This window comes from Glandiceps talaboti, chromosome 11, assembly GCF_964340395.1.
Source record: "Glandiceps talaboti chromosome 11, keGlaTala1.1, whole genome shotgun sequence".
In the NCBI taxonomy this organism is placed as follows: Eukaryota; Metazoa; Hemichordata; class Enteropneusta; family Spengelidae; genus Glandiceps; species Glandiceps talaboti.
Genome location: NC_135559.1, coordinates 14,316,259 through 14,329,638, shown reverse-complemented (window position 1 = coordinate 14,329,638; position 13,380 = coordinate 14,316,259). Strand labels below are relative to the sequence as shown.

Sequence of the window (13,380 nt, the reverse complement as noted above, 5' to 3'; positions counted from 1 at the left end):
ATGCTATAGCCAAGGTCATTTGAAAGAGTATGCTGCCCCCTAGTGCCAATTTAGCAAAATTCCTTTCTCTAGATTCTAAAACTGTGCTAAAATATCTCCATGTCTGAACATTATAAGCAAAAACTGATTCTACTAGAAAAGTGTCCATGCTATGAAAAATGTACATTAGATAGGAACCATGGCAACTGTTGTCGAGGGCAACAAACTGCCCAAAGACACAGATGACAACAATGATAATCAGTGATATGACAAAAGGGGGAGAAGGGGAGTGGAATTTTATCAAAATGAGTACTGATTTGTTATTATGGAAGGTTGGGAAATCAGTCACTTCAAATGTTATCAATACATTCTAGATGACATGCATGTGAAAAAAAACAGTGAGTATCTACATGCATCATTTGATCATTCAAAGCAAGACTGTGTGTGCCCAACCCTCTGTGCTCCAAGTTCTGAAAAAATGTGCATGCTTTTCGAAAAACACTTGTTCATTATCATCCGAGTTTATAGTCTGTCATTCAGTTTATCAAAAACATTTCTCATGCCATTCTACAGAAAAAAAATTTCCATTAAAATTTATTGATTTTGGTTAAACACTGTAGCATCATGAATGGTGATTGCGATGATGGAAATGCTCAGGGCATGGAACCTTTTGAACTGCTAGACATTTAACAACTTCTATTTTTGATCATTAGTTTATCTTTCAAATCTATGATGAGAAAGACTAGACAGTCTTTGTAAATCGACTACGCATCAATTGAATTTCAATTACATTTCACTCTTCATGAGCTGTGTAGTGTAAACCTCATTACCAATCTTAGCTTTTTGGCCTTTTTTTCTTCTAAACTTGATCATTTTTGTGTCATTATTTTGACAGCAGGTAATTCTTGGGATCTTTCAAACTATTTTAGACTAAAATTATACCAGTCTGTAACAAAAAGTTCTCAAAAATATGAGAATTTGTTCATTTAATTTGTTGGGGGTAATGTTGGCAAGAAATAGGAAGCATCATTTGAGAGTCATTATTTTGACATCAGGCCATATCTAAGGATTTTTTACACTATTTGAGTCTAAAATTAAATTGTTATGTGAAAAAAAGTTGCAAAAATACGAGAATTTGTTCAAGTTATTTTGGCGGGAAAATAATAAATTTGATCAAAATTTGTGTCGTTATTTTGACATCAGGTCATATCTTATGACCGTTTACACTACTCCAGTCTAAAATAAAATCATTGTCAGATTGTGTGACAAAAAGTTGCAAAAATACTACAATTTATTAAGTCACTTTGGCGGGAAAATAAATGAAAATGTTTGTGTCATCATTTTGAATTAAGGTCATACCTTACACTACGGTATTCCAGTCTAAAATGAAATCACTATGGGGACAAAAAATTGCAAAAATATGTCAAGTAATTTTGGCGGGAAAATAATGCTGGCAAGAAAGAAATTGTTCTGAAGTGCTTTTGGTATACTAATAATAAGTGGCAAGGAATAGAATTACACTAGTAAGTGCTTGCTGTGCAACTGCAACTTAAAATAAGAAAATTGATATGCAAAATAAGTTAAGGAACAAATAAACAAAGTCAAAGTCAAACCTTTCAAAATAATCGAACCTACAATAAAAAAAATGTGCAATGTTGAGCAGGAGTAAGCATGTTTATGTGTGCTGACATATGATATGCTTTCAAAATACATATGAGATGTGTAGACAATTACCTAGAAAAATACGACAGTCGGACTGGAAGATATTTTGCCAACAAATAGCACACTATCTGTAAAACTTGCATAACAAGAACTATTGGAGAAGTGACTCACAGAGAGGCATTGTTATCTATCAAAGAAATTAAAAGAAATTTTATGAGTTTTCTGCACTATTAAGATTTGAATATTTTGAGAAAGTGATTATCTTTGAACAGCTACAGGAAACTATGTTTGTTTACATCAAAATTAACTCAGTTGCTGAAAAAAGTGTTCAGATTTACTATTTCATCCTGAAGCTGTGTAACGTTTAAACTACTACTAATGAGAAAACAAAACATCAGTGGACTTGGTTTAGTGTTGAGTTTTATTACAGCACATTTCATGTAAGTGTTCACCGACTGTTTGATACAACCATGCAGAAACCAATACAAAATTGTACATTCTACACTTTACAATAGAAAGATCGCAATTTCTTGCTACATTTTATGCCGATGAAATAAACAATTTCAACGTACTACAACAAGACACAGAAACCACTATGTTTTGATGTCTGGTGGCATTTTAGTTCATTTCATTTACTAAGACAAATGTCACAGAAACTGCGCTAATTCAATTGCCATCTGAAAGTATAGCATGTACAGTTTCTTATTGGTTTTTGTGTGGCTGTATCAAACTGAGAAAGAATGAACAGGCACATGAAACTGGTTATATCTGTTCTTTAACGCAATGGCTTTGATTTGTACCTACAGACACTACTGACTACGTAATTCTATTCAGTGATGTACATTTTGCTAAACTTTTCAATTATTTCTAGAGAGTGATAAGTAGATAAATTCAATCATTCCCTAGTTTTCATGAACGGTTTCCCCAATAAAATAACAATACACGGCATTTAAAGCGGCCATATGGATGAGGTTTTAGTATTTATTTTGGCTTTTCATTTATAAACCAATTATATTATGGTTTCCTTCTTGAAAAATCAATGTGAAATAACACTGACCAAGTCTATGCTTGTAAGTCATTACATTGCAAAAAGCTAAAAAAAAAATGTGTAAAAAGTTTCTTATTGAACGTACTATAACAAAACATTTTACACATTTATTAATCTTTTGCAATTTATTGAGTTACAAACAAGGACTTGGCATATGTTAATTGTTTCATATTGATTTATCAAGTAGGAAGCCATGATAAAATTGTTTTATAAATTAAAAATCTAAAATAAATACCAAATCCTCATTCATACGGCCACTTTTAAATCAAAACCCTTCAGACAAAGTCTTTTAGATCGAATTCTCTACTTTTTTAACAAAGTCCATTTCTCTGAATTCTTTTCTCTTTAATACTATAAAGCAACTTTCTTTTCAAATATTGGCAAGAAAACTGAAATTTATCGACATGTTCATATCACCATGGAAATGAAACCAGTGATTCACATCCAGGTCATATGAAAGAAAATGAGTTATATCATAATTTATGCATGATTGCGATATTTTTTTCAAGTGGAGGAAAAAAATGACCAGAATTCAGAGTGTCATCAAACTATGTCGATAGCCTAAACAAACCTCAAAATACTGTTCTCTCTTATCAGTAAGTATTTCACTATTTATCGAGACGTCACTAATTTATTTTAAATAAAAGTTAGTTTTATGTAGTTTTTTTAGGAAGACTTACATGCAGTAATATTTCAAGAAACACTTTATGCAATAATTTATTCACCATCAAAATTCTGATGTTTTTAAAAAAAATTTTACAGAATGTAACTTAAGTCAAGATACCCGCTTTACCTTTCTACAACTGACCAGCGAGGGTGCCCTACCATCATGAAAAGAACACATCACATTAGAGACCTCAAATCTTGAGAAGTAAACAATTTTTGTTTCAACAGACACCAACAATGCTGAAAATCCAAAAACACAATTCCCTGAAATTCCTCTTTCACAGAGACGACCAGTAACACCAACCATTCAAAATGTCAAAATCCCTAACCCTAACAACTTCTAATAACAATATGTGTACAATCAAAAACCCTAACAGGACCACACAAAAAAAATCGTTAATGATACCAACGTATTTATGCACCAAAAGCCAGAATGGCATACAAAATACCACAGCTGAGAAAAAAAACATGGAAAAGCAATTTTGTTGATGACTACCGACTTCTTGAAAACTAACGAAAATGAAATTTGTAAACAAAATTAATATTATGCAAAATTTTTTATTCAGTTTATGTTATGGTTTTCACGCATAAACTTACATACTTGCCAGTATAACGAAACTCAGGAAGGCAACATTCAAAATTTTAATGTTTTGTCACTTTTCAACTTTTCATATGATATCAGCTGCCTGACAAGAAAGATTTTGTCTATTTTAAGACAAAATTATTCTTGCCTTTCACATAAAATTATCAGAACTTTATATACCACAAATTTGGTTGGTAAGTCTTAGGTCAAAGGTCATTTGCTTCAAGGGTTAAAGGTCACTCTACTGGCAAGCCCGTCATACTGTTACTAATGCTGATTACGAAATATTCACATATAATAATTGAAGTTAAGTTTTTTAGAGCACTCAAATTATAATAAATCGTACACCTTGTGTTTATCAATAATAAGTTCAATATAAAAATAAAATATTCTTCTAAATTTTTTTTTTTAAGTCATGATGTCATTTCGTACATCGGAAGAGATGCAATGTCAGTTAACGGTTAGACTTGTACCCACAATCACAAACACAACAGGAAATTGAAGTCAGTACTATAGAGTGATTACAAAAGTTCAAAGGTTACGAAACTACTTTTCGGAATGGATTTAGGTTTGGAAGACATGTTTTGTTACAGTGTACCTAACTGGAGTCATCGGATGTATGTATGACGTTATTTGCGGGGTTCCCCTCCCCGTGGAGATCTGAGAACACGGAATGATCATCCGCCATTGGATTTCTATACACCATTCCGCCGTTTTGCATTGCATGGGTTTCCCATAGAGCGTTCTCCGATATATCCGAGTGACTAGAATCGGAGGAACTACGACACACGTTGAGATCTCGTAACTTTTCATCCAGCTGGGGGCTAAGAAGAGTGGGCGATAGATCGAAACTCTCCTCAGAGGCACTGGAATCCGAATCACTCTCGTCAGTGTCACTGTCACTCACAGAATGATTGGAACCAGGAATTTCTACATACTCATCCCGGAATTGAACTTTTCCAGGAAAAGGTTTATCAATAACTTCGGGACTGCCAAAGGAACCACTTAGGTTTGGCGAGCCAAAGGGAAATTTGTCCATTTCCCGAGACAAAATACTTCCAATGCTCGGAGACTCAATATCTTCCTTAACGTAAGACTTTGAAAAATTCAAATATTCCTCCTCCTCATCTACGGATACATTGTCCTCGCGCCGGAATTTCTCCTCGGGGTGAGGAATTTTCTCAAAATTATACTGGTATGTGGGACTGGAGAGTTCGCTATCCTCTAAATTGCTACCCTCCTCAGTTATATCCTCTAGCCTACTCAAACTTTCACTAAAGCTCCCTAAGCTACTGGCAAACTCTTCCATGATATTTTGAGAAATTTCAAAATTTTCCAACTGCTCCAAAAGTTCCATGTGCTCCGGACTCCCTACAGGCATATCACATTTGGGATTATCATTATTGTCACTGGAAGACTCGCTACTACCAGACCCTATTTCCGGCATACTTGCCATGGGACCCAATAAATGATCGTGAGACAGGGTTTTACTCTTTTGATAAGTAATAATTAAAGATTCTTTGCCTTCAGCTTTTTCGGTTTCCCTCGGTGACACCGGACTCATCTTCTCTGGAAGCGCACTCTGGTTAATGTAATCATGCATGCCGCCATCTTGTAAGCTGCCCGTGTTCAAATAGTCGTGCGTCGCACTCTGATTCATGTAGTCTCCTGATGCGTTCTGATTAATATAGTCATGTGACATATTTTGTAGAACAGTCACACTCTCGTTCATGTAATCGGCAGACTTTGATGGTTTCAACGAATCGATACACTCTTGGTTTTCGGGGATGGACTTGCGATCGTCCGTTACGGTGTATTCATAGGTCACACTCCCAGTTGATTTTGCTGAATGAATCGCAATTCTTGAATTGGCTTCAGGTGTCACAGGCGTTGATGAGACGGGCGTGAAACCCGGACTCGGATTCTGCAGTGTCGGTGATAATGTTAGACTGTTATGTAGTTGTCCATTTCCAGACTTATTAGCCTGTAAATAGTTCAGTTCTGGACTACTCACTGTTGGTCTTTCTATAACGGCATTTTCCGTCGTTTCAAATCGCAATGGTGTCGTTGTTCGTGGTGCTCCCAGGCTTCTTGAGGATATTCTTGAACTAGGGTGCCTGCTAAAAAGAAAACGTATGACAGATTATTCGGTACAAAATCTTTTTTTGATCAAACCTTCCTTCGATTATCACAGCAACGTTCATTTTTAGAATGATTTAACTGCATCAACATCTCCTTCATTACCCTTGCATAAAAAAATGGGAACTTACGAGATGCCAAAATTACGAAATATACACTGGAGTTATGACTACAAATTGAACAAACTATCACATACATTTCATGTTAAATCAACACTTTGTAAACTCATTACCAAAAGTTTGCACCAGAAGCTGCCATTGGAATCTGAGTTATCTGAGCTGCTGAAGAGATTGTAGTCTGTAAGGTACGCCGTGACAGGGCGCCCTCACATATCGGCCAACCCCTAAGGGATTGCAGTTGAACATCAGTTGAATCATTAATTGTTTTTGTGTGTCATTCATCCTAGACTGAGAGATGCCTTGTTCTTTCCACTTATGATACTTGCAAGCTCTATTTAAGCAGAAACAACAGCGACACCATTCAGGCTATATTCACCCTTGACTACCACCAGACCTCACACACTACCAACCTAAGTTTACCGAGAGAAGGCCTCCTTTGCGTAGTTAAATGTAGATACATTGAAAGATTTTACACAGACATTAGAACTTGTTGACTACTTGTATTGAGCTCAAATATTGGCGTCGCCATTTTGAAAATGAATTGTCATTCCATCAAGGGCTTCATGCCATTTTTCAATTCCTGTAATATCACAGTGATATTGATATCACATTCCACAACTAAGTTACTCACGTTGCAAATGATGGCTTCCTGTAGCTCTGTCTAATTGCGTCGATGACTTGCTTCTGTGTCCTTCCACTGTAAAAGAGAAGTCAATTTGTTACAATCACATGCTATTTTGTAAATGCACTTCCTCCAACTCACAAATCACAAAGAACAATCAAAGAATACAATCAAAATCAGACTTTGAATTTTATACACACATATTTACAACTTGTAGTAATTTTGAACTCAGAGTGTAAATATTTTATCTAGTATATTTTGGCTTGATCATTCAGCCTTCTTTAACTGTTATTGTACACGATTCACAGACACAGATTTGTCATATGACTGCAGGAGGGCGCTGTACACTACCAGTATTTCCACCCCTTCGTCCCTGTTAATTATTACATATGTACCAGAGATTAGTTGCACCACTGTGTGTACACTTACTAGTGGTATTTGCACAGCAGAGCAATATTGAAAACATTGTTGCATACCTGCATGCAAATGATATGCAAATGAGGACATGATCCTTCGTTCTACATGAAAGCTTTCTCGTTTCAGAGAAACATATGTAGTAATAACAAAACCACACATTAATGCCAGTGTGGGTACTCAGGGGTACTTGCACTTGTGCTTGCAACATTTCCTGCTGCATTCTCACTCGCTTACGACACCAGAGAACACAACAAATACCCAGAGTATGCCACACTTGCACTCAATAACCAGAGTATATATTCCATATTTTCTGTTCAACTTGGCTCGTGCATGGTATATTACATGTACATGTAGTTGTAGTTTGTGTCTGTGTTTGGTTGTCGATAGTCCATCTATCATTGTTGTATCTTGTGTTTGAAAAAACAAATTTCACTTACCTATACCTAAAGGTGGACCCTCTACTGAACACTTTGGACTTGGGTTTCGTACCCCTTGGTTCTTGCATCCTGAAAAACGTATGGTGTTCTACGCAAGCCTTCCAGAAACGCTTGGCTTCATTGCGACATGAAAACATGAATTCCACAGTGTCTTTGTAATAGCCCTGCTGTAATGAACCATAAACGAAACAACCCAAAAATAAAACCGAATAAAAAAAGACACAAAAAAAATTCTGATCAGCAATCGTGTTAGTAGTGAATGTGATTGATAGACAATGGTAGGTTAGTAGATGTGTATATTAGTTAGTACTCTGGTAACCGAGGTCTTGGTGTACTAAGATAGACACAAACTACTACTATTGTCTCAACATGGTGATACAACAGTGATAGGCTATTGAATGGATGTTGGTTTAATTCTACTTTATAGTCTAAGTACAGCAATTTTTGGAAAGTTTTTTTACATTTGTTCCATATACTTGCAGTATACTGTTTTGGGACTTCCAATGTTTACACTATCTTGATCACAGGGTGAACAGATTCACACAACAGAGGAATCGCTATCACCCAGAACAATATTCTGTTAGTTTGTGTCTATCGTAGTAAACCAAAGCCTCAATTACCAGTCATACCATGTAAATAGTTTTGATCACAACAGACCGGTTGCTAGTTCCACAATGCATTGCACGTCTCCCCATACAATGTCATGTATTCTGTACACACAGGGGGTTTGCACACCCTACTCAGGGGATAGTTGTCACCTGACTGTACCCTGGGTTTATCAACAAAACCATCTCTAGTCATTGATGGTGTGTATGTAGTCTTTGTTATCAAAAATCACTCCAAATTAAAGACTTCAACATTTCTTTCCATCATTTTATGATGAAAAAAGTTACTTGAAATGTAATAGAGACAAAACAAATGTGAATGTAACAACGTAGGTGATGTCATCTCATGCAATGCATCTTGGAACCAGAAAATCAACTACTGACTTCATGATTATGCAAATGATCATGTGACTTGACTGAAATGACAAAATGGTGGATGTACAAAAACGTTGTTTCATTTATGTATAGTTACAATAGAACACCAGTGTGGGTTACATTTATCTAGGCCATCTGGTTAGATTAATCTCTCTCAGTCTCTGTCCTTGGCTTCCACTGTCGAACATGACAGACATCAACTATACACTTTTTCCAACAAACTTAGTTGGTCCAACATATACCTAACCAATCTTCACACACTTAGGGATGCTTCTGATTACTCTGTGCCTGAGGACTCCCATGAGAGCTTCCAGATGTTGTGTCTATTCATTAAATACTGTATTATATCATATTTACAATCCCCTAGGCACTAATGACCAGAATATGACTATTTGCAACAAGACAGGAAAGAGGTGAAAATGAATATTTCCTACAAATCACAAATTCTAGTCGTTGAATCTCTTTATACAGATTTTTTTTAAAATTGGATAAAAATTTTTAATTTTCCCTATTTTTTGGAGAGTTCATGTTGAATTTAAATTTTGTTGATATTTCATTCTATTGTTGGTAGACCACTGCATTATGTTCCCGAGGATTCCTAGACTAATATTTCAATTCCCATCCATTAAAATGTATAGCCGGACATCATTAGAATTAACCCTCTAGGGTCCTTCCGAACTATGACACCCCACATCCCCCACATCCACACACACGCATATTCCCCATTTAAATATATAGCCAGACTTCATTATAGTCAACCCCAAGGGTCCTTTGTGCACTGTGACCCCCACCTTCCCTCTAGCCGGACATCATTACAGTCAACCCCCTAGGGTTCCTGTGAAATATAATGGAAAGCCCCCCTAGGTTTCAAACACATGCTGTCTTCACCAGAGTTAATACTTTGGGGGAAGAATTCGATGAAAATCTGTGAAACTGGAGGAAAGAAGTCTAACATGGTTTCAAACAAACCTAAACCTGACCTCTCATAACAATGATACATACATATACATATGCATGCATACAATGAAATGAAATGTGCAGTGTTTCTGTTAAAGGTAGTTCCTGGGTCATGCTGGGTTTCTTGGTCCTTGTTCTTGTGTTTTTGTTGAAAGTGGTTGACTGAAATACAGGTATTTTTGCAGCTTTCCACACATTTCACTTAAACCTCACGTAATGTGCGATGCCCTGACAGAAGATACATTTTATATTCAATGTAAACTCTACAAAAGTTTCCATGGTATTTTATCTGATTTCCTCACTAAAATCATGTCACAAGTTAGGACATGTGTATGGATGTGGCCTAAATCTTTTGATCTAACAGGCAGTCCAGTTTAGTACAGACGTTGTGTACAGGCAGCCCAGTTTAGTACAGATGTGAGTGCAGGCTGATAGCATGGCATGAATGTCATATCTTGCAGACTACTGCTGGCTTAGTCTGTAAAATTTGACATATCATGCCAATCTGTCACCTACTACTACTTCATGAAAGTTGATTAGTACTGAATAACATGACATATCATACATTCAACCCCTGGCTCGAACATTCTTCTTTCACATTGGTATACTTACATAGCCTTCTTGGTGTAGCTTTATTAGAAATCTCCTCCGCTTGAAGCTAAGTTTCCTGATCTTGGCCCATGAAAAGGTGTTGATTTTTGTACCGTTGTGAAACACCAAAACACCCATATGTGCAATGGCAAGGTCTAATCGTACACCATCATGATCCTGCAATTCAAACAAAATATTTCATCAAATATAGTTTTCAATCACCTTTGACCCTTTGACCTTATCTGCTGGTGATAATTTGAAGGTCATCAAGACACATCGATTTGGAAGAGATTCCAAACTTTCACATTGATCTGCATCATTCAGAACCACATTGTACTGCATTTTGCACTTTACAAATTGATTGGCTTACTGACTGACTGATTGACTTACTGACTGATTGATTGATTGATTGATTGATTGATTGACTGATTGATTGTTGACTGACTGACTGACTGACTGACTGACTGATTGATTGACTTACTGACTGATTGATTGATTGATTGATTGACTGATTGATTGATTGATTGATTGATTGATTGATCAATTGATTGATTGATTGACTGACTGATTGTTGACTGACTGACAGACTGACTCACTGATTGTTGACTGACTGACTGACTGACTGACTGATTGATTGATTGATTGTTGACTGACTGACTGACTGATTGATTGTTGACTGACTGACTGACTGACTGACTGACTGACTGACTGACTGACTGGTTGATTGGTTGGTTGATTGGATGTTTGATTAATTATTAAGCTCGCATGTCTGGAGGTTCACTTGCTGTTGCTCTAAGTGAGTCAGTCTGTTGACAAATATTATACTGAAGTGTGTGGTACAAATTTTCAGATAACAATGTTCTACTATGTGTTTGGATCAACAGATTACTTTGACACGTTTACACTAAGACACATTAACTTTCATTTGAAAATAGTTTATAGTATTCATTCATTCAGTTGTCTTCATGTAAAATAATTTACGTTGAGAGTATTTTCAGTGAAAAAAGCCCATCAAGTAAATCCTCTAACATATAACAATCTAATTTTGCATTTTAAGTTCATTTCTAGCCATCAGCTGTTATCCATAACAAGATAGATGTTATCTAGCCACTGTTCAAAGGGTCAGAACTTATGACCCTTGACCTTTCCTGGGTGTGGTCTAACTTCATCTCTATCCTTGATTGCTGGCTATGGGTACTAGTCCCCTGCAGTTCATGACATGTGACCCTTGACCTATTTACCTTTGCTGGGTGTTGTCTTACTCCATACATCTCCAGTCTCCTGGCAATGTCCAGAAGATTGAAGTCAGCATCAGCAGGTGTCTGACCTCTGTAAGTGAAACCAAACAAAACACAGCATGAGTAGGTAACTCGTGTGATGCACATATATACCTGTACAAGACAGTGTGGATAGCACATCTTTTTGGGGGGAGGGGGGAGGAGGGAGGAGGGAAGAAGTTGAGAAGGGTTTCCAGGTATTTCAGGACATTCCCGACTTCAAGTGTTATTATTATTCATAAGTATCACTTCAACTTCAGAGACGAATGTTATTATTTATTTTTCTCACTATCATCACTAGAGGGTGCCACTGTGGAATTTTAGTCACTTGCTAATGCTTGCCTATTACATGAATAGTCAAGAACATACCCAGCATGGTATATTAGTGTTTTCAACACTATACAATCCAGTAACTTATAGTGCTAACTTTGTCTGTGGTATTTTATGATCATATTTTGTAGCCATGACCAACACCATGGGACCATGACAACAACGAGGGGGGTGGGGGGTGGGGGGGGGGTGTTAAGCAGTGTCTGCAATCTAAGGTCCTTGGGCAAGTTACCAAGGACCCCCATCAGAATTGTGGTACTAAGTATAGAAGTCTACTACACACTTGCTGGTCAGATTACCCCCATTTGTTACAAGTTCTACAAAAAACTGTGGTACATCATGGTACAAGTTACAGAAATGTATACAAGTTTTACCAGCTTTCACCTTCTGTTGTTGGGTTGCCCCATCAAAATTATGGTTAAATGTCTGGAAATTTTTGCATGTTTTACAAGATTTTACCCCCTACCTTATCAGAATTCCTCACCAAAATTATAATACAAGTACATGTATGGAAATCTACACGAGAATTTCATTTTTTTCCCCTCCCTCTATTACCGAATTCTCCCAAAAAGTACATGTATGGTACAAGGTATGCAAATGTATGCAAATTTGTACAAGGTATGGAAATGTATGCAAATTTTACCAGATTTCCCCTGTGTTTACCAGAGTCCAAAAAAGTCCCTTTAGAGACACTGAATATTCTCCACGTCTACATTCTTGCATAAGTACACTAAATAGTTAAACAATTTGAGTATGTGCTTTGTAACATTCATGAAACAATCCTTATAAAAATACAAATCACATGACAAAGTCACGCTTGCACTGTCCATTAGTATTGTAAGCGTCGGCATAGCATGCCTGACTACATGAATTTCCCACACCGCTGACAACACATACCACATCATCCTTAGACCGAGTGACACCGTGTACCTGACGAGCCTTCCAATGACCCCCTTAGCTATCTCGAACCATTACAGCCTTTACAAAATCAAATCAGTGTTTTGACAAATGGTGTAGCACTATTAACTTGCATGAGAACAGGGAAAATCCAGTACAAATTTTTTTTAAAAATTCGAAAACTTTAGCTCCTGACCATTCCATGGTGACAGTCAATTAACAATTTCCAAATTTGGTAGATTTTATAGACTTGCTACCTATAACAAAACACTAAAATAGAATATTGTGTCTCACCACAGGGAACCTTGTACATTCTAGAACTAGGATGTGGCCACATCCTAGTGCTAGGAAGAAGAGCACAGTTATGTACCAGGTATGTGCCTAACAGTCACGTTACAGGGTATATTTTCTGCAGCCCTGGTACATGGTTGTCAAAAAATATGCCTGTTGCATGGATGTGGAATATCGCCTCTGTGCCATGACTGTTTTGCACATCCATGTGTATTGCATACCTAGCACACAGTTGTGCACATACATGTTACAGCTATGGTGGAATAATACCCTAGCTGTAGCAACCCTTTTGTTCATATCTGACTAGCATTGCTCACACAGCTGGTAAATGGATGTGGGAATTACCTGTCCTAGGTATGTGAATATTACAGGGATGTGCAAGGTT

The 13,380-nt window shown here is 36.7% G+C and overlaps 1 protein-coding gene across 4 annotated transcripts in view; it reads right to left on the bottom strand.

Annotated features, from left to right (window-relative positions):
- Nucleotides 1-13,380, bottom strand: part of LOC144442360 (FERM, ARHGEF and pleckstrin domain-containing protein 2-like) — a 107,879-nt gene that overhangs the window by 24,985 nt on the left and 69,514 nt on the right. For 2 of the 4 annotated variants that reach the window (XM_078131683.1, XM_078131684.1), the window contains exons 8-12: nucleotides 11,442-11,529; nucleotides 10,222-10,377; nucleotides 7,673-7,839; nucleotides 6,828-6,893; nucleotides 5,463-6,058 (exon numbers count right to left, since the gene is read on the bottom strand). In XM_078131683.1, coding sequence (XP_077987809.1) covers nucleotides 5,463-6,058; nucleotides 6,828-6,893; nucleotides 7,673-7,839; nucleotides 10,222-10,377; nucleotides 11,442-11,529 — 1,073 coding nt within the window. The remainder of the gene's footprint in view (nucleotides 1-5,462; nucleotides 6,059-6,827; nucleotides 6,894-7,672; nucleotides 7,840-10,221; nucleotides 10,378-11,441; nucleotides 11,530-13,380) is intronic. The other 2 variants (XM_078131685.1, XM_078131686.1) reach the window with 2 other exon arrangements.